The sequence below is a fragment of the Chaetodon trifascialis genome, chromosome 8, assembly GCF_039877785.1.
Source record: "Chaetodon trifascialis isolate fChaTrf1 chromosome 8, fChaTrf1.hap1, whole genome shotgun sequence".
Taxonomy (NCBI): domain Eukaryota; kingdom Metazoa; phylum Chordata; class Actinopteri; order Chaetodontiformes; family Chaetodontidae; genus Chaetodon; species Chaetodon trifascialis.
Window position 1 is genome coordinate 29,244,537 of NC_092063.1, and position 26,114 is coordinate 29,270,650.

General features: G+C 40.8%; 2 protein-coding genes across 4 annotated transcripts in view; both read right to left on the minus strand.

Annotated features, from left to right (window-relative positions):
* Window positions 1-18,740, minus strand: part of rtel1 (regulator of telomere elongation helicase 1) — a 69,453-nt gene extending 50,713 nt beyond the window's left edge. Inside the window, exons 1-6 of one of the 3 annotated variants that reach the window (XM_070968021.1) lie at window positions 18,455-18,740; window positions 9,542-9,740; window positions 2,702-2,795; window positions 2,355-2,436; window positions 2,055-2,115; window positions 1,727-1,802 (exon numbers count right to left, since the gene is read on the minus strand). In XM_070968021.1, coding sequence (XP_070824122.1) covers window positions 1,727-1,802; window positions 2,055-2,115; window positions 2,355-2,436; window positions 2,702-2,795; window positions 9,542-9,740; window positions 18,455-18,556 — 614 coding nt within the window. In that variant the 5' untranslated portion in view covers window positions 18,557-18,740. Of the gene's footprint in view, window positions 1-1,726; window positions 1,803-2,054; window positions 2,116-2,354; window positions 2,437-2,701; window positions 2,796-9,541; window positions 9,741-18,454 lie in introns of those variants that run through there. The other 2 variants (XM_070968022.1, XM_070968023.1) reach the window with 2 other exon arrangements.
* Window positions 18,741-18,874: 134 nt separating this feature from the next.
* Window positions 18,875-26,057, minus strand: ndufb11 (NADH:ubiquinone oxidoreductase subunit B11). The gene is made up of 3 exons (XM_070969036.1): window positions 25,847-26,057; window positions 20,383-20,513; window positions 18,875-19,674 (listed from the first exon to the last, which is right to left on the minus strand). The coding sequence occupies exons 1-3, from the start codon at window positions 26,018-26,020 to the stop codon at window positions 19,545-19,547; spliced, it is 435 nt and encodes a 144-aa protein (XP_070825137.1). The 5' UTR covers window positions 26,021-26,057; the 3' UTR covers window positions 18,875-19,544.
* Between the last annotated feature and the right edge of the window lie 57 nt (window positions 26,058-26,114).

The following is a 26,114-nucleotide window of genomic DNA, read 5'->3' on the forward strand; positions in this document are numbered from 1 at the left end:
AACTGCACACTAGCTGGTTTGGGAGCTTTGTTGCTCATCTTCCCTTTAGCTTTCATCCACGGCTGTGTCTTACTCTGCATAGGTGTTGAGGAGGATGATAACGCAGGCCAGCCTGTTGCATCACGGATCTCTGGGCGCTGGGTTCTACCTGTTGGACGTCTCCCCATATCAGCTGATTTTCTCTTGGGCTTTGCCCCAAGAGCATTCCAGGGAGGACTAATACTGGCAGATTTATTATCCAGCACACAGCCCTTTAGTTTCGAGGGAGCTGTATCAGAGCTAATTAGCTGGATGTTAGCATTCTTCAGTCCGCTGTTTTGAGTCAGCGGCAAAGTGCTGCCATTTCCACAAGGTCCGCTCACTTCTGCGTTTATCTCCAGGTGCTGAACTTTAGTTTCCAACACTGCAACCTGCTGCAGAAGTTTGTAGAGGTCATCTGTGGAGAAAGGAGGCATCTTGGTGCTAGTTAGCTTTAGCTGCCAGCAGGCTTTTTCTGTCAGTCAGCCAGAGCAGAGTGTATCCGTGAAATATCACGAGGTCGCAAGGGTCATCCACAACTTTTAAATATTTGTCCATAAAATATGTCTTTAGATGTCCAATTCAGCCAAAAATTAACACTTTCAAGTTTAAGGAAAATTAAAATAAATACAAAAAACAAGATGGGAAATCACGAGCCCAGACAGAAACCAGCTACCAGAGGAAATGTTCACTACAGGGCATTTTTTTGAGGGCATTTCTGTCACTTTTTCCAAATACTTTCATTCTTACTTCCTTCCAGCCAGAATGATCATATCTTTAAAATGTAGTTTGTGAAAATTTATATAGTTTGACTGATGATATCAATATCGATATTTGTAAGAATTTGCTAAATACATACATACATACAAACATATGGGGCGATGTTAACTTCTGGATTAGGATCCCTTAATATGGCTATTACAAACCTTTGACAAAGAAAGACAAAACTTCACATTTCTAATTACTGCAAATACATCTTTGCAGTTTCTGCACTTTGAAGTCTAACTCAGCAGCCAGCATGTATGCTGACACTGGGGCTGTCATAATCATGAAATGTTAGTTGACAAATAACTGTCACACAAAAAATTGTGAACAATGATTACATTTTTTTCCCTGTTCATTTTATGTCACAGAGGTGTTGTTGTGTTTGGCTTTGAAACTAGGCCTAAATCCATGTTCTAAATTGGTACTCAGTTTATCTTCAGTATAGTTTCTTAAACAATGTTTGATAGAAAAATAACCTATTATTGGTAAAATAGTTAAAAAAAAACTTGGACCAGAAAACAGAAACCCCAGATCTGGGACTTGTGCTTTATGCATAAGTTATGAGCTTTCTTGTTGCCAATTTATTTTTGCCAATAATTTATGTTGATTAACATAAAATTAATAAGCAACTATTATGATAATCAATCAGGGTTATAGGTCTTCTTTTCTTGTGAAAAATGCCAAATATCATAGGATGGGATAGAATTTGCTGGTTTTCTTGATCTCATTTGATAGTACAATTTTGATGTATTTGTTGGATTCAACAAGTTGTTTTAAGAAGTCAAGTCGGGCTATGGAAATTGTGATACTTTCAGTGTTTCCTGACATTCTATAATCCAAACAAACACCATGCACCAGCTGTTTCATTGGTATTCCAATTAATTAGGACAGTGACGGGTTAGTTAAATAGACAAGTAAGTGAACATGAATACATAAATCCCACCTCTGTTTGTTGCCAAATTTGACCAAGTCTTCCACGTCAAGGATAGAATTCACCAAGTCTCTGTCAGTGTTCTTCTCTAAAGAAGAAAAGGCCATACAAAGAGATTCAAGTAGCATCTAACAGATGTTATGTCATTACCAGATGAACACTTTAACTCCACTGCCAGAAGAACACCGGTTGTGCTCTTTCATGAATGACCCAATAATCTTACTGTGGTACTGATATTAGTGTTAAAATAGCACATGTAGCTTTCAACTCATTTGTGCTGTCATGTGCTGCCTTTTCAGACCTCTACTGTATGTGGTTCTTCCAGGTGTTAAACCATTACCTTCAAAGTTATTGTAGTACACACATGACCTAGTGGAAACTTTTCCTCTGCACATATGGACCTGAAAAAGAGTTGATACCATCCAATCAACAGTGTGAAATAGTTTCAGATCTGTGCAGCATAGTTCATTACCACCTTTTCATCTCTACTAGAGCTACAATGTCTTGCATCTGACTTCGTGCTTCTTTAAAGAGAAACTGCAGCACTTACTCACCCAATATCGATTGCTGCGTCAGCAGTTACAATTCACTGGAAACTTATTTGCAGTCTTATGGCAAACTAATGTTGATGTTTGCTTACCTTGACGTGGTTGCTCTCCTGACAGATCACTTCCTGGTTGATACACAACTGCTCTCTTGATCCCAGCACACACATTTTTGGCCTGTACCAAGACATTGAGGTTACAATGATATAGGGGTTTAACAAAAATGGCCTAAAACTCTGAACTCAGCTGAACTGCATTGTACATCTGGAAAAAAAGGTACTGCGTTTGAGTCAATTTCAAACATTTTCATGGTGGTTAAGAATCAGCATCAAAAGCAAACCTTAGTATGAAATGTACTTAATCCTGTTCACAACACACATGATCATACACAACCCAAGAATATGTCTAACATCTTGTATAGACTAGAAATGATGTAGTTCACCTGTATGAAGTGTTCTTTAACTCACTGATAACCTGTGCAAGCTGAGAGTGTGTCCTGGATGCATATATGATCTTTGGAACATCTGTATAGTTGGCTGGAAGACAAGAAGAAAATACAATGATGAATGAAACAATGAAACATTACATTTCGTACAGTTACATGAAGCATAACAGTGAAGAGATGTAGTTGTGTCAGTGGCTGAATGACCAGATCTGGCCTGTGACATTAGTCCATTGGGGTTATAAAGGATTTTCAATGTAACTGGAATTCCATGAAGCAGTCTCTTCATTGATCTTTAAACATAATCTATGATTTGGTATAGCATCCAACGGTGACTTGGGATGATGCAACACATATTTCATCAATCTGTTTACAGTATTAAAGTCTGAAGTAATGACCATCATGAGTTCAAGATACATTTGTCCCAGTTCTTATAGTGAATTATGTGATAAATTTTATCATCAATTTCATCATTTATTGGGGAAATCAGCGGCCTATTTTATAATGTCCTACAGTGCACAAACATAGAATGACAAACTCTTAAGTTGGGACAATTCCTATTTGCTCACATGCTGTATCTAATGTGCATGGCCAGGTATCCAAAATTGAAAATGGAGAGAGGGAGTGCTGGTCACAATACTGGTGGCTGGCGGGTCGGATCGGGCCTGCAGACTATTAATGATTTCAGAAAATGTATGCATCCAATGTTCCTCACTAGTGGAAGAGGCCCAGTCCGTCCAGAGAGTGTTGGTTGATTAGCTTATCAATCAATCAATCAATCAATCAATCAATCAATCAATCAATCAATCAATCAATCAATCAATCAATCAATCAAATAGAGGCTTTAACTGACCTTGCCCTTTGGCAAGGGGCATTGTCTTGTTGGAAAATCCAGTCATTCGAGGCAGGAAAGAGTTTATCAGCTGATGGAAGAAGACTGTTTTCAAGAGCAGCCTTGTATGTGACCTGGTTCATTTGCCCTTCGCACAATTGCATTTGCTCTGTTCCACCCATACTGAAACAACCCCATATCATCACCGATCCAACCCCATGTTTTACTGTAGGGGAAAGACAGTCTGGTTTGTAGGCTTCTCCAGGCTTTCTCCTAACCAGTAAGTTGGCTGGAGTGGGCATCAACTCAAAATTGGATTTATCACTGAAGAGAACCTTAGCCCAATCATCAACAGTCCAATCCTTGTGACCCCTAGCAAAGAGTAACCAAGCCTTCCTCTGCCTTTTGTTGATGAAGGGCTCCTTCCGTGCCCTGTGTGACTTCAGACCAGCTTCAAGAAGTCGGTTTCGAACTGTCCTTGCTGAACAAGTCACATTTCTTGACAGTGCCCACTCATTTTTAAGGTCCCTGGAGGTCTGACGACGAGTGCACGATCCTCCTGTGGGGTAGAAAGACGTTTCCTGTCTCGACCAGCTAGCAATTTGGTAGTACCATGTTCAGCTTACTTTTTCTTGGTAGTGAACGGCTGTCTTGGAGATCTTCAGTTTTTTTTGGCTACCTGTCTCTCACTCATGCCAATTTCCAGCAGTGCCAAGATGGCTGCCTTTGTGGCTTCACATAATTCTTTTGTTTTAGGCATTATGTGAGAGCTGACAACTTAGTTGTGCTATGGCTTGAATGTAAGCAGGAAACCACTCTAGCACACTCTCATGTGCAGTGCTGCTTATGACAGGAAATGGCCTCTTATATACCCTGGGAATACAATTAAGCTTAAGCATGTCAAATAGGACATAAAGTATTATGGAATCATCTGCATTTTTTGTCGTGTTCATTGTATTCTTCAGGTAATATACCTTTAGTGGTATCAGGCATTAAAATGAACAAGAAATTGAAGAAAACAAGGGTGGCCTAAAATTTTTTTCCATGACTGTATTTGTCCTTGGACAAATATAGTTGAGGAAACCTGCCAGACCTTGTGTGATGAATAGGCTACAATGCGTTATGAAGTGTAAAGTTTTCTATTTTGAAATAAATTTTCTATAATGATAATGATGATGAATGTGGTTTTAATGTGGCTTATTTATCTATGGTTGACATCATTGTCATGGTTGACATCATTGTCATGGAGTGTAATGTAATGTCATTTGTGAACTGCTGTCGAGTTCACAAATGAACATTACACTGGAAAATTTGCTATCAGCTTGTAAATCACAGATACAGAACATGTCTCCTTTTCACTAATACACAACTTGTACAACTAGAGCAACAAAAAGAATGTGTCTGAGTCAGAAATAAATATGAACTAACTATCTGAGTCTTATCTGCCTTGGTTTCATGCTGGCCCAATCACAAGAGATGCTATGTTAATTAACTGATTAAATTTCATTTTGTTATCACCAATAACAAACTGTGGAATCTTTCCACTTCCTGGGAACTATCATCTCCCAGGACCTCAAGTGGGAGCGGAACATCAGCTCCCTCATCAAGAAAGCACAGCAGAGAATGTACTTCCTACAGCAGCTGAAGAAATTCAATCTGCCAAAGACAATGATGGTGCACTTCTACACAGCCATCATTGAGTCCATCCTCAGCTCCTCCATCACCATCTGGTACGCTGCTGCCACCGCCAAGGACAAGGGCAGACTGCAGCGTGTCATTCGGTCTGCAGAGAAGGTGATCGGCTGCAATCTCCCGTCTCTTCAGGACCTGTACACCTCCAGGAACCTGAGGCGTGCAGGAAAGATTGTGGCTGACCCCTCCCACCCCGGACATAAACTCTTTGAGACACTCCCCTCTGGCAGGAGGCTGCGGTCCATCAGGACCAAAACCTCATGCCACAAAAGAACAGTTTTTTCCCATCTGCTGTCAGCCTTATTAGCAAGGCCCGGAACCCCCCTTGACACTCTTCACAATCCACCTCTGACTCACTTGTCATTGACACTGCCATAACCATATGCATTACATTAACGCTCTGCTTGGACTTCCTTTTGAAAAAACAGACTGTGCTTCTGTAAAAAAAAAAAAACTGACTTGTGTACATATATTTATGTTGTTAGATTTTTTTACTTACTGTTACAGTTTCTACTATTGTTATATCTTTTACTTATTTTTATATTATTTACTACTGTTATATTTTTTACTTTTCTAATAGCTTCCTTTGTAATAGATGTGTCATGCACCAACCTCACCAAAGCAAATTCCTTGAATGTGTAAAATTGTACTTGGCAATAAAGCTTTTTCTGATTTCTGAATTTCTCTGGACCTTTGACCTTGAATAAAAATCAAATTGAGTCCTTTGAGTGACAAGTTTGAGAACCCCTGCAATAGACCGTGTTCATGCGGTGGCATTTTCTCTGCCGTCAATCTCAGGTTGGGAAGCCAAGGTAATGTAATGTAATGTAATGTAATGTAATGTAATGTAATGTAATGTAAAAGCTGCCTCTTTAGGCCACACAAAAACACTAACTGCTAAAGTGCTTTGAACACACTTATGTGCAATTACGAAAATGGATGGCAGTATAAATGACAGTTTAAATGCAGTAATTGGTGGAGCATATGTTTACACCTCTTAGGCACACTTAGTCAGATCTGTCATTATTCCCTCTGTGTGATACACTAATATCCATGTCCAGTCCACCCCACACAACTGTCAGTGCAGGTGTAGTTAGGGACTGTCAAAAAGTGCAATATGATCCATTTCAATTTTCAATAAGTTTTTTGGTTTTCAGCATAGAAATCTCAAGCCATTGACATTATACAGATTGATAGCCCTGAAACATTTTACATTAATAAGTTTGTAAAACCAATTATACAAAATAAAGTTATATATTTTTATTTCAATAGCTTGCTCATTTATGAATATACTGACACCAAGCAGTTACTCCGGGATTCCATTAGAGACAGCTGCCAAGGCTTGCATTCTGTTTGTGATCACGGTTTTCCAGTCCTCCACGAAGCTTCAAACCCCACCGAGAGTATTTCAGAAGAGGAGCTTGTTGCCTGCCAGGCTTTGTTGACTTGAATATCATAATCAGTGACTTATTGACTAAAAATGTAATTTTCAAGGTTGGTATTTTAAATAGCTTGCTCACTTATAAATATCTTGAAATCAAATCACCTCTCATATGTCTTGACATTCTCTCAAAATTTCAAAAGCTTGCTCAATATTTGTATTTCTTGTGATGTAAAGTTTGCACATTATTATGAACAACCTAGCAAAATAGAATGTTCTTATTGTAGGACCCATGACCACATAAGGAGCCCCTCTGATAAGCAGGTTTTTTTGTCCTAAGCACAGCAGGGTAGCCTATTTGGTGTGCTGTGAATTTTTTGTACATATTTTGTTACTCATTTTTGATTACTCATGTTGTGTATTGTATGTACCAGTATACACAAAATGAATCAGCATTGTACCAAAACATTACATATATTTTATTTTCACTGAGACTGAGGTAGGGACTCACACAAACATCTCACTGACAATTTATGTCACTGCCTAACTAACTCGCAGTGGATCGGCCCGATATTTTTCAGGGTTCTCACACAAAGTGTGAGAAGTTGTTTGATGTTAATATATTCAGAAATGAGCACTCTTGAAATTACAATCTTGAAAAGTGCATATTTTACACAACAGATCACTAATAATGTTAATGGATTCCCTAAGGGCCTTTTCACAAACTAACAGCTGTGAAAGTTGTGACACGATGTTCAAGTGTGAAATGTTCATAATTCAAATATCATAAATGGACTGTATAGCACTATTCTTATCTGATGACCACTCAAAGCACTTTTATAACACAAGTCTGCGTTAACCCATTCACACATACAGTCATAAGATGGTTACAAACTTATGGATGCAAAATGTTTACATGCTGTCACTGTGTATAATGTCAGTGATTTTAGCTTTCTATGTCGAAAAATAAAAAGCTATTGATCATACTGCACTTTTAAGACTGTCCCTGACTATGCTTGTACTGACAGTCACATGGGACAGACATTCTGAGCTTCAAACTGCGTCGTCATCTTTGCTGATTTTGAAATGATGTATGAAATAAGCTCTCCAACATATCCCACAAGTGTGGGAAATCCAGGCTTTGACATAGACCTATTGAAGGTAATAGCCACAAAAAAGAGAGAGAGAGACTGGGAACAGAGGCTTCTCCATGACTAATGTAGGAGTCCTGAAATTAGGACTGACATGGTACTCATTAATGTCTTCTAACTCAGCTAGTTAGGAGCTACTATTTTGTACCTTTAGCCTTACACGTCTTATAAATACAACTTCTAACTTGATAATATTATCCTTGTGACTTGGGCACCTATTCAGACATGAGATAAGTTAAGAGAACATTTACATAATACAGTGCAAGTCTAAGAGAGGGTATAGTTTCAAGTGTTCCACTGGAATGCATTATACTATTGGTGTTGGGTATAGTGGAAACACCTTAGCATCATTGGCACACCATTTAGGCAGTCACGGTGGGGACATTTAGCTTGTTTATTGACCCAAGGATCGCCTGTTTAACCTAGTCACATAAATCTATCACACAGATAGTTTTGAGGTTTGTTAAATATTGTGGAGGAGACATCCACTCCCAGGAAAAGACCAGCTTCTATCATGACAGAGAGATTTACAACAGAGGCCTGGTGGGATTAACAGGACTTATTAATATTGACATTTGTTTCCCCAGAGAGGAGAGAAGATAGCATCAAAAGAAGTGGAAGCATCACTGAGGTGTGACTATTACTATTACGGACCCAGTAGGTAGGACAATAAGTATAAATCTGCTGGCATACCAACAGTGACTTGAATACTAGCACCTATCCTTTCAATACATGTGGGAATTAAGATTAATAATTTGCAATTATTGCAGGCTTGTGAAGAAATCTTTTCATTTTCTCTAGATTCCCTGCTACAAATCGCACTGACTGCCACAGGCATCTGTACGCTGAAGCTGCAATGGAATCAGATGGAGCAGACTCATCTATTCTTGATAATTCCTGATCTACTACAGCTGGCCAACTTTGGTAGCAATGTGCAAGTCAAATTGGGTGCCCAGCCGGATACTATTAATAACGGTCTATAGTCATTCATGCAAGTTCATTGTGACACCACCCGCACTGACCCAGAACCCTGTTCATTGCCTCCATATCAATGCAAATCAGACCTAGTCATAACATAGCAGGCATTCTCAACTGTCCAAGGACCAGAGCTTTTCCAAGCACACTGTGGGGACTGGACTTTCAAATAAAAGTAATTTAACTGATTTAGGCCTATGAGCGTATAATAATGTTATGAAACAACTCCTAAAAACATGGAAAATGCATAACGATAACTAGATGCCTAAGTAGAAAATGCTTTCAGACCTCTAAAAGCACTCAATACAAAATATTTGGTAATAATTCTAGGAGGAATTCATTCCCTTTTGGTTAGGTAACCGTTTGTTATGCTGAAAGTTGTGAATAATATGCTATCAAAGAAAATCATATTTGTATTGTATTTGTTTTTACAAGTGAAGTCATTGCAAAACCGATTAAAACTTTTATTTTTTTCTCATTACCAAAGTTTTGCTTCAAGCCCTTTGAAGGTTTTGCGTCATCCTGCTAATGCAAAGTCTTTCATAAGTTATCTAGCTAAAGACAAGAATAGTAAAATAGTATGGTTATTTCACCATCAACCAGCAAGAGATCCATGAAGACAATACATCTTCCTATGACTGCCTACATGACCTACCAAGCTGTGCACTGTACATTGAGTTTGTCAGGTAATGCATGAGCTGAGCATTTCCAAACTAGTTGTGGTGTTTACATTTGTACTAGGTCCTGAAGAAGACAGCCAATGAAACAATTCAAATTACACTGAGCTGTCAGGTTTGACATGAACATACTTGGTGTGTCAACATCTGTAGCTGCCATTCCCCAGGATGACAGAGGTGTGGTTAGGAGCATCTCCTCACTGCCCAGCCTCTCTGCTATCTTTTGGGCAGAAATGGTGTCCTTGCAGTGCTCTCTCCATGCCAGGGTAGCACACAGAAGGCACAGGGTTTTACCGGTACCTGTGGGACTCTCCAGAACACCGTTCACCTTCTGGAACAAACAGGCAGACATGTACACTGGTTTCATTTTTGGAGACAGATTCTATCAAACTGTTGTTTTCTTGCTTATTGTCCAATGTTAACCCCCAACAAGATATTTTCCGGACTATAAGTCGCACTTTTTTTCATAGTTTGGCTGGACCTGTGACTTATAGTCGACTTACATATCAAAATATATATAATTTAACATGTTTTTAAATGCAGTGGCACAGTGAAACAGCAGGTAGTGCGCGTGCCTCACAGCAAGAGGGTCGTCGGTTCGATCCCCGGGTCGGGCAGGGGCTCTCTGTGTGAAGTTTGCATGTTCTTCCTGTGCATTCGTGGGTTCTCTCCGGGCACTCCGGCTTCCTCCCACAGACCAAAAACATGCTCATTAGGTTGATTGGTGACTGGTGGTATGAGTGTGAATGGTTGTCTGTGTGTATATGTTGCCCTGCGATCAGCTGGCGACCGGTTCAGGGTGTACCCCGCCTCTCACCCATTGACAGCTGGGATAGGCTCCAGCCCCCCCGCAACCCCGAAAGGGATAGGCGGGTATAGACAGATGGATGGATGGATGTTTTTAAATGTTAATTCATACTGACTGACATGAACCAAGGAGTAAATATTACCGTCTACAGCCGCTTATAGTCCAGTGCGACTTACATATGTTTTTTTCCTCTTCATGACGCATTTTTGACTGATGCGACTTATACTCCGGAGAGACTTATAGTGCAGAAATACGGTACAAAGGATGATCATTTGCTGATTAATGCATTTAGAAACTGAGAACAATTAGCTGATAATTAGTCTGAATAGATACTGTCATTTAACAATACAAATACACATTATCAGACTATAAACCATTAATTAAACCAATAACTAACTACAGACTGACAACCTAACCAGACTTTAGCAGGTACCTTGTTTCTGTTGTGGGGACAAAACATTTAAAAACTAGAGACACAGTCTCAACAGAAACTCCCTGCACATGTCAACACAGAATAGTAGCAATTCTGAAATTATAACAATAATATAACATATAATAACAATAACAAATATAAGTATGTAAAATATATAAAATACAATAAAGTGTAAACAAATATTAACATCAGTTCTTAAAGAGAGAGAGAGCCAGAGGTATAAAGTATGTCCCAGAAAAACTATGTGCAAGCTGCAAATGATAAATAAATGTAAATAAACAGTATTGTGCAACATTGCAGTAGTGCAAATAATACATAAACACTGAATATTGGGGTTTGTGAAGTTGTTAGAGATTAACCGTTTAAATTACTATTGTACAGTGTGATGGCTGAATACACAGTGGTCGTGTGGTCGTCCTGTTCCTTTTGAAATCAATCACCATCTCCTTGGTCTTGGCCACATTAAGCAGTAGGTGTTTTCTACCAGACCATTCCACAAAATCGTCCACCACTGCTCTGTATTCCTCCTCTCATCCATCCTTTATATAACCCACCACCGCTGATTCATCCGAAAACTTCTGTAGGTGGCACAATGAAGAGTTGTACTGGAAGTTTGAGGTGTTCATGGTGAAGAGAAAAGAAGACAAAACAGTCCCCCGTGGCACTCCTGTACTACCGTCCATGGTCTCAGACAGAACATTGCCCAGTTGAACAAACTGTGTTCTGTCTGTCAGGTAGTCAGTAATCCAGGAGATTGTGGGCATTGTGCAGCATCTCACCCGGGAGCAGATGCTATTGGATGGTATTGTCCGTTGTGGACAGTGGTGAGGTGTGAGGGGGAGATTGAATGCAGGGCCACTCCTGGCTGTGAGCTAAACCTGTTGAAAAAGTGCAGTGTTTCCTCTACATTCATTTAGGAGTGGCGCGCCACCATTCCTAAATCCTTGCCGCAGTTCCTTCTAATTTCTTTTCTTTTCTTTTTTTTTTATTGTCGCAAATACACCACCACCGTATGTCTCCACCTTCACAGCAGAGTCCAACGTTAGTTACTCACGAGAGCGCGGCCTTGAAAGTGACATTATGTCAAGCACCCAGGCACCAGGTCAGAGAGTCAGAGGAGTGTAGCAACTTACCGGAGAAAAGGTAGACTTATTAGCTTAAGATAACTGATAACAGATTTTACGAGTTAAATAGACATATATCAAATAATTAAATATATTAAATAAATGGACAAAATATTGATGGCCAGCTAACGTTACGTAACATATCGGTAGCTTAAGCTAATTGGGCCCGGTGCCAACTTGCTAACGTGTCCCTAACGTGAGTAAACTAATTGATAGCATTAAGCTAATATCTACACGCCATGATGTAACTGGTGACTGCATTTTCAGATGAGCTTGTTCAAATATTTCTCTAAGGAGAGAAAGACAGCTGATGAAGATGACGCTAGTCAGTAGTGATGTGTCAGTCGCGAACGAAACAGCTCTTAGAGCCGCTCTTTGAAGTGAACGATCGGAGCGAGCAAGAGCCGCTTTGGGGTTTTTGTAACGAGTAACGAGACATGGCAGGACACTGAGGATTGAGGATAATGCCACCTTTGGGGCCGTCCACACGGAGAGGAGTCATCATGGACTGTGAGCACAGGGGGCACTGGCCACCCGGGCCCCCCCGACCCTGACAGACCGGCGGACCCCCACACCAAGGTAGGGAGCCCCCCCACCAGCCGGGCCGAAGGGACCCAAGGACAGCACCCCCCGGCATCAGCTCCGAGTGTGGACGACCCCCCTGAGGAAACACTGGAGTTAGAAAATAAACAAAACATTTAAAAGAAGAGAAGTTCATAAGATAATGAATAAAGTAGATAAAATATGGTAAAATAATACAAAATATAAAACAACAAACTAAAAGGCATCAACATAAGATAAATGATAAAATGTAAGAAGAATTTAACGGTCAATTAAAAGCCTGATTAAAAAGGTGTGTCTTTAACCTTCTCTTAAAAATATCAATGGTCTCTAAAGACCTGAGGGTCTCCGGCAGGCTGTTCCACAGGTGAGGAGCATAGTGGCTAAATGCCACCTCACCGTGGGATTTTGTTCTGGCTTTTGGTATGGATAAAAGGCCGGTGCCGGAGGACCTCAGGGTCCACGAGGGTTGATACGGTAAAAGCAGGTCAGATAAGTAAGAGGGCGCAAGCCCGTTAAGACATTTAAAAACTAGTGTAAGAACCTTAAAATCGATCCTGAAGCGGACAGGGAGCCAATGCAGCGACTGTAAAACTGGCGTAATGTGGGCCCGCCCTCTGGTCTTCGTCAGCACGCGTGCAGCTGAGTTCTGCAGTAATTGGAGGTATGCAATATTCTTTTTGGGAAGACCAGAGAGCAGGGCATTACAGTAATGTAAACAACAGGAAATAAAAACATGCATTAGCACCTCTGTGCTGGCCTGAGAGAGAAACGGGCAGACTCTGGCTATGTTCTTGAGATGATAAAATGAGAGATAAACACATACACATTCAGCCTTTAAAAAGCAATTTTCAACTGGCCATTCAATAAATAGGTTGTAAAAATAAAATGTGCAGTCAAGTGTCATTTGCTTACACCGCCATGGCTCGCCAGAGAGACCTGCCCCTGCTGCTGAAAAAAATCCTAGAGGAAATACTGAAGTGGGTTAGCTCATTGCCGGCTGCTGGTCTGTCTTTTGCCTTCAGCCTGTGCTCTCCTTCATTCCTGTCACTCCTGACACATCCTTCACTCTGTTCTGCTGGAGTTTGGCCCCCAGCTTCCTCTTGTCTTCCATCTCTGCTCTGTCTCAGCTTCTCCCTCAGCTCGTGCTGAACACTCCTCAGTTCTTTTTTGTCCCCTGACCTGAAGGCTTGGTTCTTCATATAGCAGACTTTTCAGGTCACTGGTGATCCAGGGCTTGTTGTTGAGAAAGCAGTGTACAGTCCAGGATGGCAGTATGATCTGTTCACATAATTTGATTTACTCTGTGAGGCTATTGATGTCCTCGCCATGTGACTCACACAACACATCCCAGTCTGATGTCTCATAGCAGTCCTGCAGTGACTCACTAGCCTCCTGAGTGCACCCCCTTGCTATCCTCGTGGACACAGCCTGCCTCTCTGGACAATAGAGACATACTGAGGTGTTAACAACACTGTACTGCATGCATACTCTGCATTAGCATACAGTCCAAAGAGTTGTGATTAAAGTCTCCAGTAATAACTACAAACATGTTTGGTTGCTGCGTTTGTAGCTCCACTACATTGGAGTGCATGACGTCACACGCTGCTTCCCCGTCAGCCTTCAGAGGGATGTAAAAAATGATCATGATGGTGGACGTGAACTCCCGAGGCAAATAATAAGGCTGCATCCCCACAGCTAGCAGCTCAATGTCCGGGCTACATAAATGTTCCTTGACAGTAAGATGTCCGTTACACCACTTCTCATTCACAAACAGCGCAATTCCTCCTCTGTCCATATCGCTCCGAGTCACGTCTCTGTCGGCCCACACACAGCTGAAGCCGGGTACCTTCACGCTCCAGTCTGTGACGTCTGAGTGAAGCCATGACTTGGTAAAGACCATTAAGCTGCACTGTCCGTATTGCCACTGAGTCCTGACCAGCGTAACAAGCTCATCCGTTTTATTTGCCAAGGACCTCACATTTCCCGTGATGATCAGCAGAACGGATGGTCTGTATCTCCATGCCTTCACCCTCCATTTGGCTCCAGGTCTGCAGCCCTGATGTCACCTCTTCAGCTCATCCGGGACTACAATCCTCTTTCCAGGTGGCAGCGTGGGTTTACACAATGCAATCAGCTGCTTGTAGGTGTAGACAATGCCCCCACTCCTCTCTCTATGGCCCTCTGTTACAAAGAGTGCAAAAAGTAACAGGAGGGCCACCAAAAACATTGCAAAACTGCACGCAAATATCGTGACACAGTTACCAAAAAGCACAGTTAAAAGATAGAATAAAAAAATAAAAAAACTGAAAAAACACACTGAATGAACAAAAATGAATGCAAAAGATGGAGCTACTGCAACAGGCGGCCACCTAATACAGTACTATGCACTATAACCAGTAAATGACACAGTAAACTCAACATAGAGCTCGATATTGTATATTGTAGAGTATCGAATTGTATTAAGAGTTCCTAAAAATATCATGGAAACATACATACCCATGCCCTACCCTGCAGAAAAATACTGATGCAAATATGGTTTTTATCATTACAGATTCTACTTTGAAATTCTGGAAGTCAAAATGATTTCTTATGGTAGTGCTGGTAATTATGGAATTCCGGTACTTCTATTGTTAAATGGTAAATCTTAAATGGACTGCATTTATATAACACTTTTCTATTCTACCAAGCACCTTGAATAAATCATGAGTTTGGCAAATGTAGTGGTATCTAAAGCAATTTTGGCTGGAGTTGCTGGAGTAAAGACTTACCCAAAAGAGCACAACTGAGGTCCTATCATTACTTTGAATTGTAAAATAGCTGCATTTTGCCTCACAGGTTGATCTGTCGTCAGTCCTAACGGTGAATCTGTGCTAAAATTTGCTGTTGAAATGAGAGCAGATAAAGACAAAGTTTAATTTTGTCATGTTTGAGGTTTCTGAAGGACTAAACAAGAAATTATGCCACCCTCCAAACTCTCGAGATATCAGGTATCACTGTGCTTAGAGCCTCATGTAGACTGCAGTAACATGTAGAGCAGGGGTCTCAAATTTTCGGCCTGTGGGCCAGACACAGCCCACCAGACCATTTCACACGGCCTGCCACTTGATGTCAATTTTACCACGTGAAACCAAGTGGGAAAAACTATTCACTGAAGGTCAGTTTCTGAAAGACTGCATGCTGCAAGTTGCAAATATTGTCTGTCCAGAAGAAAAGAGTAAATTCAGCAAAATCAGCCAACAGTTGTAGAGCAGATCCCTGAGATATCAAGTGACATTTATGAACAGTTGCGTGACAAAGGCAATAGTTTCAGTGCATACTCTGTGGCCCTGGATGAGAGCACTGTCATTAATGACATGGCTCAGCTTGCCATTTATGTCTGCAGTATGACTGAGAAGTTCGAAATAACAAAAAAGTTATTAAGTGTGAGGCACCCTTGGCAGCGATTACAGCCTCAAGTCTTCTTGGGTATGACGCTACAAGCTTGGCACACCTGTATTTTGGGTATTTCTCCCATTCTTCTCTCCAGATCCTCTCAGGCTCAGTCAGGTTAGATGGCGAGTGTCGCTGCACAGCTGTTTTCTGGTCTTTCCAGAGATGTTCAATCAGGTTCAAGTCTGGGCTCTGGCTGGGCCACTCAAGGACATTCACAGACTTGTCCCGAAGCCACTCCTTCGTTGTCTTGGCTGTGTGCTTGGGGTCGCTGTCCTGTTGGAAGGTAAACCTCTGCCCCAGTCTGAGATCTTGTGAATGTCATCTAAGAAAGAGCTCTTTCTTGGATGACAAGTATCTTAGATACATTATCTTCGTAGACAGGATGACTTTGTTCTATCATCAGAACAATGTCGACACAATAGGCACGTCATAATTTGTTGCACAATCCGGGACAAAAGCTTCACTTAATCAATGCATAATAACATGTGGTGTCATGGTCAGCAGATTATGGCACACGCACACACCTAATCATTTGACATGGTTATTCATTTGGCTTTAAGACAGTGAATGCTTATGATTGAGTAAAAGAGAAGATGAATAATAAGAATTTCCATTCTAAAAGTTAACCTGGCTCATTAAATCCTAGTTAATTTAAGAGCATCCTGACCAACTGCATCTCAATATGGTACGGCAGCTGCACAGCCTCCGAGCGGAAGCCCCTGAAAACCACCCAGTACAGCACCGGTGCCCAGCTAACTGCCATCGACCACCTCCAGTGCAAGTGGTGTCTAAGAAGGGTGCGCAGCATCAGCAGAGAGAGCTCCAAAACCAACCATGGACTGTTTGCCCCCCTACCATCTGGTAGGAGGTTCAGGAGCCTCCGTTCCTGCACTAGCAGGCACAGGAACAACTTCTTCCCCAGAGCTGTTACCCTGCTGAACCATTTAGTCAATTATGCACATTTGTCCATTGAGAAAGAATTTTCAAAAGGCTTGGTTTGTTACAAATGCCAGACTTATATTTTTTATGATTTAATTAAAAATGTAGGTATTTGCACCAAAATTCTTATGTAGATAGTAGCAGTAATATTCCTACAATATTTAAAATTAACTTATTCCTCATAATTAGTTTCAAAGTATATTCTTATTTCTGAATTCTCCTGGAAATAAATGAGGACTTAATAAAAAAAAAAAAGGACATAATTACAACAGATACTATAAAACTGTTAAAAGATTGAGTAAACTTCTGGTAGGCTTCACTGCTTTTAATTACATTTACATTGAAAAATTCTGCTTTTGCTAAATATTTTAAGTTGCACATTATGTACAAAAAAAATATTTTTTATACAGTGTATCAGCAGACTGTGTAGAGTTGTAGTCTAACACTTACAGTCTGATAAACTAATCTTACAGCTTTGTGCACCTGAAAATAAAAAGGCACCAGGGAAACGACTTACAGCTGCATGTTTTATGGTAGTGGCAGAGACACATTCTCACAAGTTGAATGTGTGATCTACTGTATATATATCTGTGAGAGAGTTGAGCTAGATGACACAGGTGCATAGGACTGGGAGGAAAAAGTGGACTGTGTACACGGGGCTTCATATGACAAGTGCCCACAGAGACAGTAGAATGAATAACCATAGAACAAAAACATTTTCAGTTTTATACTGTATGGTCAATATGAATGTAATAGATATAATACTGTATGACAATATAAAGTTAGTGAGATTTTTACTCCTCATCTGAAACATAATATAGGGATGGTATGTATAGCAAGGGCGTTGTGTCCCTGAAATGTACGATTATGGGCAAATAAAGAAATGCTTCCTGTTAAGGTTCGAATGGTGCCCCATATTCAACAGTAATGTTCTTTGCCAGTCCCATGCCTGTTTTAGATGAAGTGTACTATTTGAGGTTGTTTTTGTTGAGGGTAACAGAGGTTTTGTACTAGTGCCACAATTTTGAGCTTTGTAATACAAAACTTTCAGCTTCTGTAGCACCACAGCTATGTGCAAACAGTTTACATAAAACCATTGAAAACCCAGAATTTTTTAATGTTTTAAAATATCTTAAATTTAAACCTAGAGAGAGAGGGGGAGTGGGGGTTCTGAAGAAAAAAAGATTAAACAAAGTACCCTAAGATAATATATAACTATGTTGTTCATCCTACTATGCTGTGCTAGTCCAATTAAAGAAATCTAATATATTTTGCGTAAATGTTCTTCCATTGATCTAATATTATCAAATTAATAATGCAGTGTGCAAATGCATTCCCTGTGTAAACGTTTTTGTTTTCAGCTGCAACAATTCGTTTTTTTCTGGACGACTGTTCAGCTTAGAAATTTTACAGAAACAGGTATACCTCACGGTAGCCAACAAGAACAAAATGAGCAAGAGCCGGAAGCACGCCTAGTGTGAGAAACGTGCTCCAGTTTCAGAGACGATGCTAATCAATAAACAAAAATTTGACAAAAAACAAAACATGATAAAAACGTGCTGCCTAATGCCAAATACATCAACACCAAACACACTGGGAAAACAGACAAGATTCAAAGTCTATAACACACAAATTAGACATAAAAACACCTCTTATCGAGTCAACAGAACGGGAGTTCTCCAGGCCTTTAGCTACATGAAACAGCTCCACTGTTTCCATTAGCAACATTACATGTAAATACTCACCTTCTGAAGACATTCAATCACTTTGCTCATGTAGTCCTTCTGACAGTCATATGGAGGAAAAGGGAAATTGACCGTCACTCCATTCAGAGTAAGTAAAGACATCGTGTCAGCAGCAGCATTAATGAATGTAGCGTTTAATGGCGCACTTCACGTTGGGTTGACTGTCAAAATGTTAGAAGTTCGCGAAAAGTGGTCAAACTAACAATAGATAGAGACCGTCCACTCTCTCAACGACCCCGTGCTTGCCGCCTCACTCTTTCAGTCCACTGCTCATGCGTACTGTGATGACGTCAGCTGGTGCGTTCAAGTACTCACAGAATAATGAGGGTCACATACCACCTGGACTGTCGACAGTTTTTTCAAAGTAGACCATAATGGGCCTTTTTAAAAATTGTATATAACTGACGGTGAAAATGATGTGTAAAGGCACTAATATTTATTACAAACCCGATGCTCAATTATATAAAAACGATACGTGTGGAATTGTTCATTTTGATTCATAAGTAATTCATTTAGACATTTCCAATAATTTGTTTTTAACATATAATGTAATACTTTGGTAACAGTTTAATCGGCCAATAAATGAATCATATCAACTGTGCTTCAATGTGGCAAAGATGGATTAATTAATTGTGCAAAAAGGGCTACTGACAAAAGCTGTAAAACACACTAGTTCAGGTTCACACAGACCATTAAATAGAAACACCACAAACCTCTTCCACATACTCAAGAGGCAAAGTGCATCTTATAGTTTTCTGAAGGCTCTATGACTGGAAGTTGTAACATAAGTCAACACTTAATTAATGCATTTTAAAAAGCAACTGATGTAATGACTTCAGTGGGATCAAGAAGAATTTTGAATGATAGTTATTTGTAGGATTGGCTATCAGTTCTTTGGTACTGACCAAGAAGAAAACTGTTATTAAAAGGGTTCAATCACCACAGATTTGCCTTTTTAAGTAATTCAGAAACACTCAAGCTGTATGTTAATAACACATTGTCCACATGTAATATTCACATAGTTTATTTTATCATAGTGAAAAGCAATAGTCGTTAAATGCAGCAAGTGGATGCTGGATATCTTATTATCTTATGCCTCTCCAGCTGTGGGCAGAATGATCTTGTGTGGGTCATAGTAGTTCTCCTCAATGAGAGGAAGATCTTCCTTCTCTCTCTGCTGGATCACACGCTCTGCCTCCCTTCTGGCCCACTGGCGCATGCTGGAACACACAGAGAGAGAGAGAGAGAGATTTTCTGGTATGGCATCAGGGTGAGAGGCAGCATAGGGTGAGACAGGTCTACTATAGTCTCCTACATTAATTTAGTTATACGCATTTTGTAATTCAAATATAAACATGGAGGGGAAAAGCAACTAAAGGATAGAAGCAAAGTATCCCACAGACTTGAAGAAAAATTTGACAGTGAAAAAAGACAATGACCACAACACTGATGAACACTACGCTGTGCATCAGCGGAATCATGGCTGAGATTTAAGGCTATCCGTTAGATATAAAGACAGAGCTAAACAACTCTTCCTACATGTCTAAACACAATGAACCTAGCTTGCTCAGGGCTTGAATTTGGCAAATTAAGCTGCTTCCTTCTGTAGAACAAAGAAGAGTTTGAACTCTGAATTGACTCTTACTTCTTAATTTATTTTGGTCAAGAAAAATAATAGTCTGCTTTTGATATATGTAGTCATGTGATGTAATCAATATCAATAATCATATTTCTGTATAAAGACAAGCAAAAACATGAAAAAGACTTTCACTCACTATGCTCTCTGCTCGTTATGCTCACTGACAGAAAACCACAGCTTGGCTGAACCTTCATAATGGTATGAGCCGAAATGTCTTGACTATTGTCATCTCATGTTTGACAGGGAAAATAATACCACAAATGAGAAGATGGAAAAACTGAGAACTCACCCATGATCTGGTAAATAGTGGATAAATGTTCCTCCTATAACAAGAGCCACTGAAATGCCAAAGAAGAAGCCCACCCTCATGTTCCACACATCCACCACAGGGTCACTGGAAAAGCCATGGTAATCAGGATTCTAAAAAGCACAGAGGGGGACAAATTATAGACGAGAGGCATCCAACACAGTACAGATCTTCAACTGGTTTCACTTGGCCATAGAAGTCCATCATGATGGATTTTCCACCATTTTGACTTAACTAAAAAACATTAATAAGATAATATAAGATAGACTTTGATTTAGACAAAAAACTTTATTGTCATTCAGTAAACAGCAAGTGTACATCGAGTGAAATTTCATTGCAACAGGCTCAGCACAGGGTAGAGAATATTTAAAAAGTGTGTATATATATATATATATATATATATATATATATATATATACACACACACACACACACACACACACACTCTTTTTATTTCTCTCTCTCTATATATATATATATATACGTCTGTGTGTGTGTGTATATATATATATATATAAATAAAAAGTATGTTGTGATATGTACAAGCAAATAAAATGCAATGTAAATAAACAGTATGTAGAATAAACAGCAGGAATGTACACTGAGGTTATATTAAAGTGCATTAGTGAAGAATGACCTGAGGCATTAACAGTGATGCAAAAATGCTCATTTAGAGTTCAGCAGTCTAATGACCTGGGGGAAAAAGCTGATACAGAACCTGGTGGTCCTGCAGGGAGAACAGGCCATGGTGGGGGTGTGAGGAGTCACTGATGATGTTTCTGGCACAGGACATGGAGCGTTTAGGTCCAATGTCCTGAATGGAGGGGAGAGATGTCCAAATCTGCTTTCCTCACCACTCTCCTCACATTCTTTCAATCAGCGGAACTGCAGCCTCCACACCACACAGAGATGCAGTTGGTCAAGATGCTATCAATGGTGCTTCTGTAGAATGTAGTGAGGACGGACAAGGGCAGGTGGGCTCTTTGCATCCTGCATAGGAAGTGCAGGCGTTGCTGTGCCCTCTTGAACAGTAACGCAGTGTTCACAGACCAGGTGAGGTTGTGACGTGCACCCCAAGGAACTTGGTGCTGCTGACCACCTCCATAGCCATGTTGTTGAGGAGAAGTGAAGCGTGGCTGTGCTGGTTCTTCCTGAAGTCAACAATGATCTCTTTGGTTTTGTCCACATTCAGGATCAGGTTGTTGTCATTGCACCAGCCCGCCAGCTGCCCGACCTCCTCTCTGTAGGCCAGGTCATTGTCGTCCCTGATGAGGGCCACCACGGTTGTCTTGCCCACAAACTTCACTAAGTGGTTGGTGGCAGCCCTTGGTGTGTAGTCATGTGTCATCAGGGTGAACAGCACAGGGACGTGCTGAAGCCCAGGGGTCCCAGTTTATCTACCAGATTCTGTGGAATGATGGTATCAAACGCTGAACTGAAGTCCAGAAACAGCATCCGCATGTGAGTGTTCTTCTGGTCCAGGTGTGCAAGGCTCAGGTAGAGAGCAGAGGAGATGGCGTCCTCAGTGGAGCGGTTAGGCCAGTAGGCAAACTGGAAGGGGTCGAACATGGGAGGGAGTCTGGGGATGATATGCTCCTCCTTTACGTCATTGAGTGATGTGATCCGAGGTTTTTTGGCACTGGGATGACCGTTGGCTTGATCCAGTGAGGTGTTAATGTCCGTTAGAATGTAAGCCAGCTGATCTGCACATTCCCTGAGCATCTGCCCATTGTCAGGGCCCAGGGCATTCCGTGAATTGACTCTCCTCAGAGACCTCCATACATTAGCTGTGTCGAGACAGAGTGCCTCTTTATCCTGCTGGGGAACAATTTTTCTCTGCAGGACTGCTGTTTAGTGCATCAAACCTCCCAAAGAAGATATTGAGATTGTTGAGGAAGTCTGCATCATCATCACATGCAGGAGGGGCTATCTTGTAGTTTGTGCCAGCCCGTATGCCTTGCCACATATTCCTGGTGTTGGTAGCGTCATGGAAAAAATCCTGGATTTTTTTGGCTGTGGGCACGCTTTGCTAGTCTGTTGGCACGGTTCAAGTTGGCTCTCGCTGTTCTCAGTGCCTCCATGTCTCCCAACTTGAAGGCTGAGTTCCATGCCTTTCGCATTTTTTGTACATCCACAATCATCCAGGGTTTTTGGTTAGCGGGTGATGATGTTCTTCACGTTGTTGACGTCATCCATGCATTTGTTGATGAAGCCTGAAACAGTCATGGCATACTCATCTATGTTGGTGTGATCACTGTAAGAGGCAGCTTCCTTGAACATGTCCAAGTCAGTGCACTCAAAACAGTCCTGTGGTGCCTCCATAGCCCACTCAGACCACACCCTCACTTGCCTCACTGTAGGTTTTTATCTGATCAGCAGGGGCTTGTATGCAGGAATTGGCATAACAGACAACTGGTATGAAGAGCTGAGGTCGGGGCAGGGGGCTACTCTGAATGCATCCTTGATATTTGTGTAGGCCTTGTCTAGTGTGTTCACTGGTTGCACAATCCACATGCTAGGGGAAATGTGGGAAAACTGGCTTCATGTTTGCCTGGTTAAAATCCCCAGCAGCAATCGGCACGGAATGTAGCTTGCCCCTCGATGCTAACCGCATTGTCCAGAATTGATGAGTTGAGCCATGTCTCTGTCAGAATTATTGCGCAGCAGTTCCTTATCTCCCGGGCTTCAGGGCATTTAATCATTCGCAACTGGACTTTGTCAGTTTGTCTTGGAAGACGTTTCGCCTCTCATCTGAGCAGGCTTCATCAGTTCATGCGCACCAGACTAGATAGGACAGCTCTAGTCTAATGAAATGGTGTTCAAGTATTTATCCTCTGAGTGAGGCCAACCCCCAAAACCAAGGATGGTATCACTCTATTATGAGGCAAACCATCCCCCATTAAGGCGGGGTAGGGTGCGACCCTTGGGTGTCAACGACTGTTGAACAGTGGGTGCAGTAGCACAGCATGCCACTTGGACACAGGCCGGGGTCTGATCACCCTCGGTCAGGTTGCCTGCGAGGAGGGTGTCTATTGTAAGACCCAAAACACCCGGTGACTCCAAGAAATAACACTGATGATGTGTACAAGGTTGTGCATCAGTAGGTGTATTATTAACTTTGGGGTGCACACATATTCTCCCTCTCTCAGAAAGAGTTAGCTATTTTATTCTGCCAGATTTCTCCTTTTTTGTGTACGTTGCAGACTTTAAGTCTTATCTGAAGAGAAGCTATGAAATCTGTACCATAGAATCACACATGCATCACAATTTAACAAACTCAATGGGACTTGGTGTTTTTTCAAAGTAAGATATTAACGCAAAGCACATCACAAATACATACATAGGAATATGATTTAGTGGATAAAAATTAAACACATAAACTGTATCTCTAAAAAAAATATCCTTTGAAATAAAAACCAAATGCTTTTATTGTATCAATGAGTATGTATCATGAGCTGTTTTCCAGGGAGTAGGGATTATTCCCTACTATTCCAGTAGACAGATAAAAGTGATAAAGTATGCATTCAGCAAACAGTAGCACTGAGAGATTCATAAAACGAGAATCCAAATTATGTGCACCAATTGATTTCCTTGCATCAAATGTAAGAGTATCAGTAAAATCCCAGGCAGGTATACTAAAGCTTGAAGAAATGGTACCCTGTGATTTAGCCCAGGATTCAATGTTATGATTCAGATTACTAATATTGTTAACAAAAAGATGAGCAGACTTGGCTTTTCTTAGTGCAGTAGTAAAGCAATTCCTCAGCTGTCTAAATAAAAGTCAATGGGAGGGGGTTTTGGTGCATCCACCTTCAGTCCAAGCTCTGTTTCTTGAATTAAAGAGGTCAGCTAGGTCAGCAGTGAACCACAGACTAGATCTGGCTTTTACCCTAATTTTCTTAAATGGAGCATGATTATTAACAATTAAACTAAAAACATTAATGAAATAATTCACACCAAGGTCTGTGTCTCGGATTTTGATGGAGCTTTGGTACAAATCACGAAGAAAGGCTTGATTGATAAAATGTTTTGATTTCCCCTAGTAATCATATGTGAAGTTAATTTCTTCATGCTCACATGTCCGATGCAGGCTGTAAGATAGTGATCACTTATCCCACGATCAAAAAAAAAAAACAATAATTTATCAGGTTTTTTAAAGAGTATGATATCAACTAGGCTGGATTTTAAGATGTCATGTGGATTTGGTCATGTGGGTTCATCAAATTCATACCAATACAAAATTCAGCTTGTTTGATGCAGATGATAACCAGTAAAGATTGAGATCACCATTCACCAAAATAACTACCTCTAAGGTTACGAGGTGACAGGAGCTCAGCCAATTTATCCAAGGCCTAAGGCCTAAGTATTAAGCCTTAAATGAATGCAAATCTACTGTATGAGAGGAAGAGCTCAATGTATTTTGGACAGACTGGTAATGCCTACACGTGGAGGCATGGGTAACTGGAATTAAAATATTTGGGTTCCTTAAATTAATCTGAGTATTCAATACATCAACCGGTTTAGCTCAGTTTGAAATTCTCACTGGAATGGCCATAGGTGTGTGAGTGGGGTTCGACTCAGTAACATCATAACCCATTGGGTTGAAAGCAGTTACACTGGGATTACAACTAAAGCTAAAAGGCAGGCAGGCCAAGCACATCAAGATGAGGGCAGCGTTGCCACAACAAATTCAATTTGTCAATAAAACCAAATTGTAAGTAGCAGCACTGAGACTGAAGCCAGTTGTTCAACTGCAACAGTGCCCTGAAGCATCAAGCACAATGGTTGAGAGAAGATAAAAATGTCCCTTCTCAGTGAGCTTAAGTCACAGCATATTTATATTGTTATATTTTTCACTTTTTAAATAGCTTCTTTTTAATAGATGTGTCATGCACCAACCACACCAAAGCAAATTCCTTGTATGTGTCAAATCGTACTTGGCAATAAAGCTTTCTGATTTTGATTCTGAATAGATATTTAGTCTGGGATTTCTCCAAATTCATTCAGCAAAAATGTTCGGTTTTTATTTCAAAGGATACTTTTTATATATGTAATTGACACTGTTCATATGTTTTATTTTAATCTAATTAATCTTATATCCAGATATGTATTTGCTATGTGCTTTGCGTTAATATCTTATATTGATGCATGCGTGATGCTCCGGTACAGCAAAGATTTCATAGTTTCTCTTCAGATAAAAAGAATACGCGTTCACTCCAAATTTAGGGGCGGCTGGACCACGGATTTGCGAATAACTTCTGGCTTGACCGCAGTCACTTCACTGCGAATCAACTTTACACTAGTAGGATATAATGTAATTTAGTACATATTTTGATAGTTTCGTTCGGTCACCACTGTCGGCATGTCTGTGTATTGACACAAACCTGATTTGTGTTCGGCTAACGTTATTAGCAGTTTACGTAGACTACCATGGAGATGAACTCACCTTGACATACTCGCTGACCTCACCGTGTCCAGCCTTTTCCCCTGCTTGTTGCAGCTCCGTCACAGCGTTCGAAGCAGCGGCACCAGACGTGCTTGATTGGGAGACGAATCGAGCCGCGGGATTAGCCAGTAGCCGCGGCAAAGCAGGACCAAGACGTGATAGTTGGGTCAACATTTCTCCTCTTCGTGAAGTGTTGACCCGGAATCGGAAACAAGATAGTTTACCCCTCTTCTTCCTCGCTTCATATAGGTTAAAGTGCCCATTACCA

Bases quoted from the DNA above. Each gene is read 5' to 3' on its own strand.
- ndufb11 (XM_070969036.1), bottom strand. From the start codon at position 26,020: ATGTTGACCCAACTATCACGTCTTGGTCCTGCTTTGCCGCGGCTACTG. The intron at 20,514-25,846 runs GTGAGTTCATCT...TGTGCTTTTTAG, and splicing joins AGGTCAGCGAGTATGTCAAG to AATCCTGATTACCATGGCTT. The intron at 19,675-20,382 runs GTGAGTTCTCAG...TGTGTGTTCCAG, and splicing joins CACTATTTACCAGATCATGG to CATGCGCCAGTGGGCCAGAA.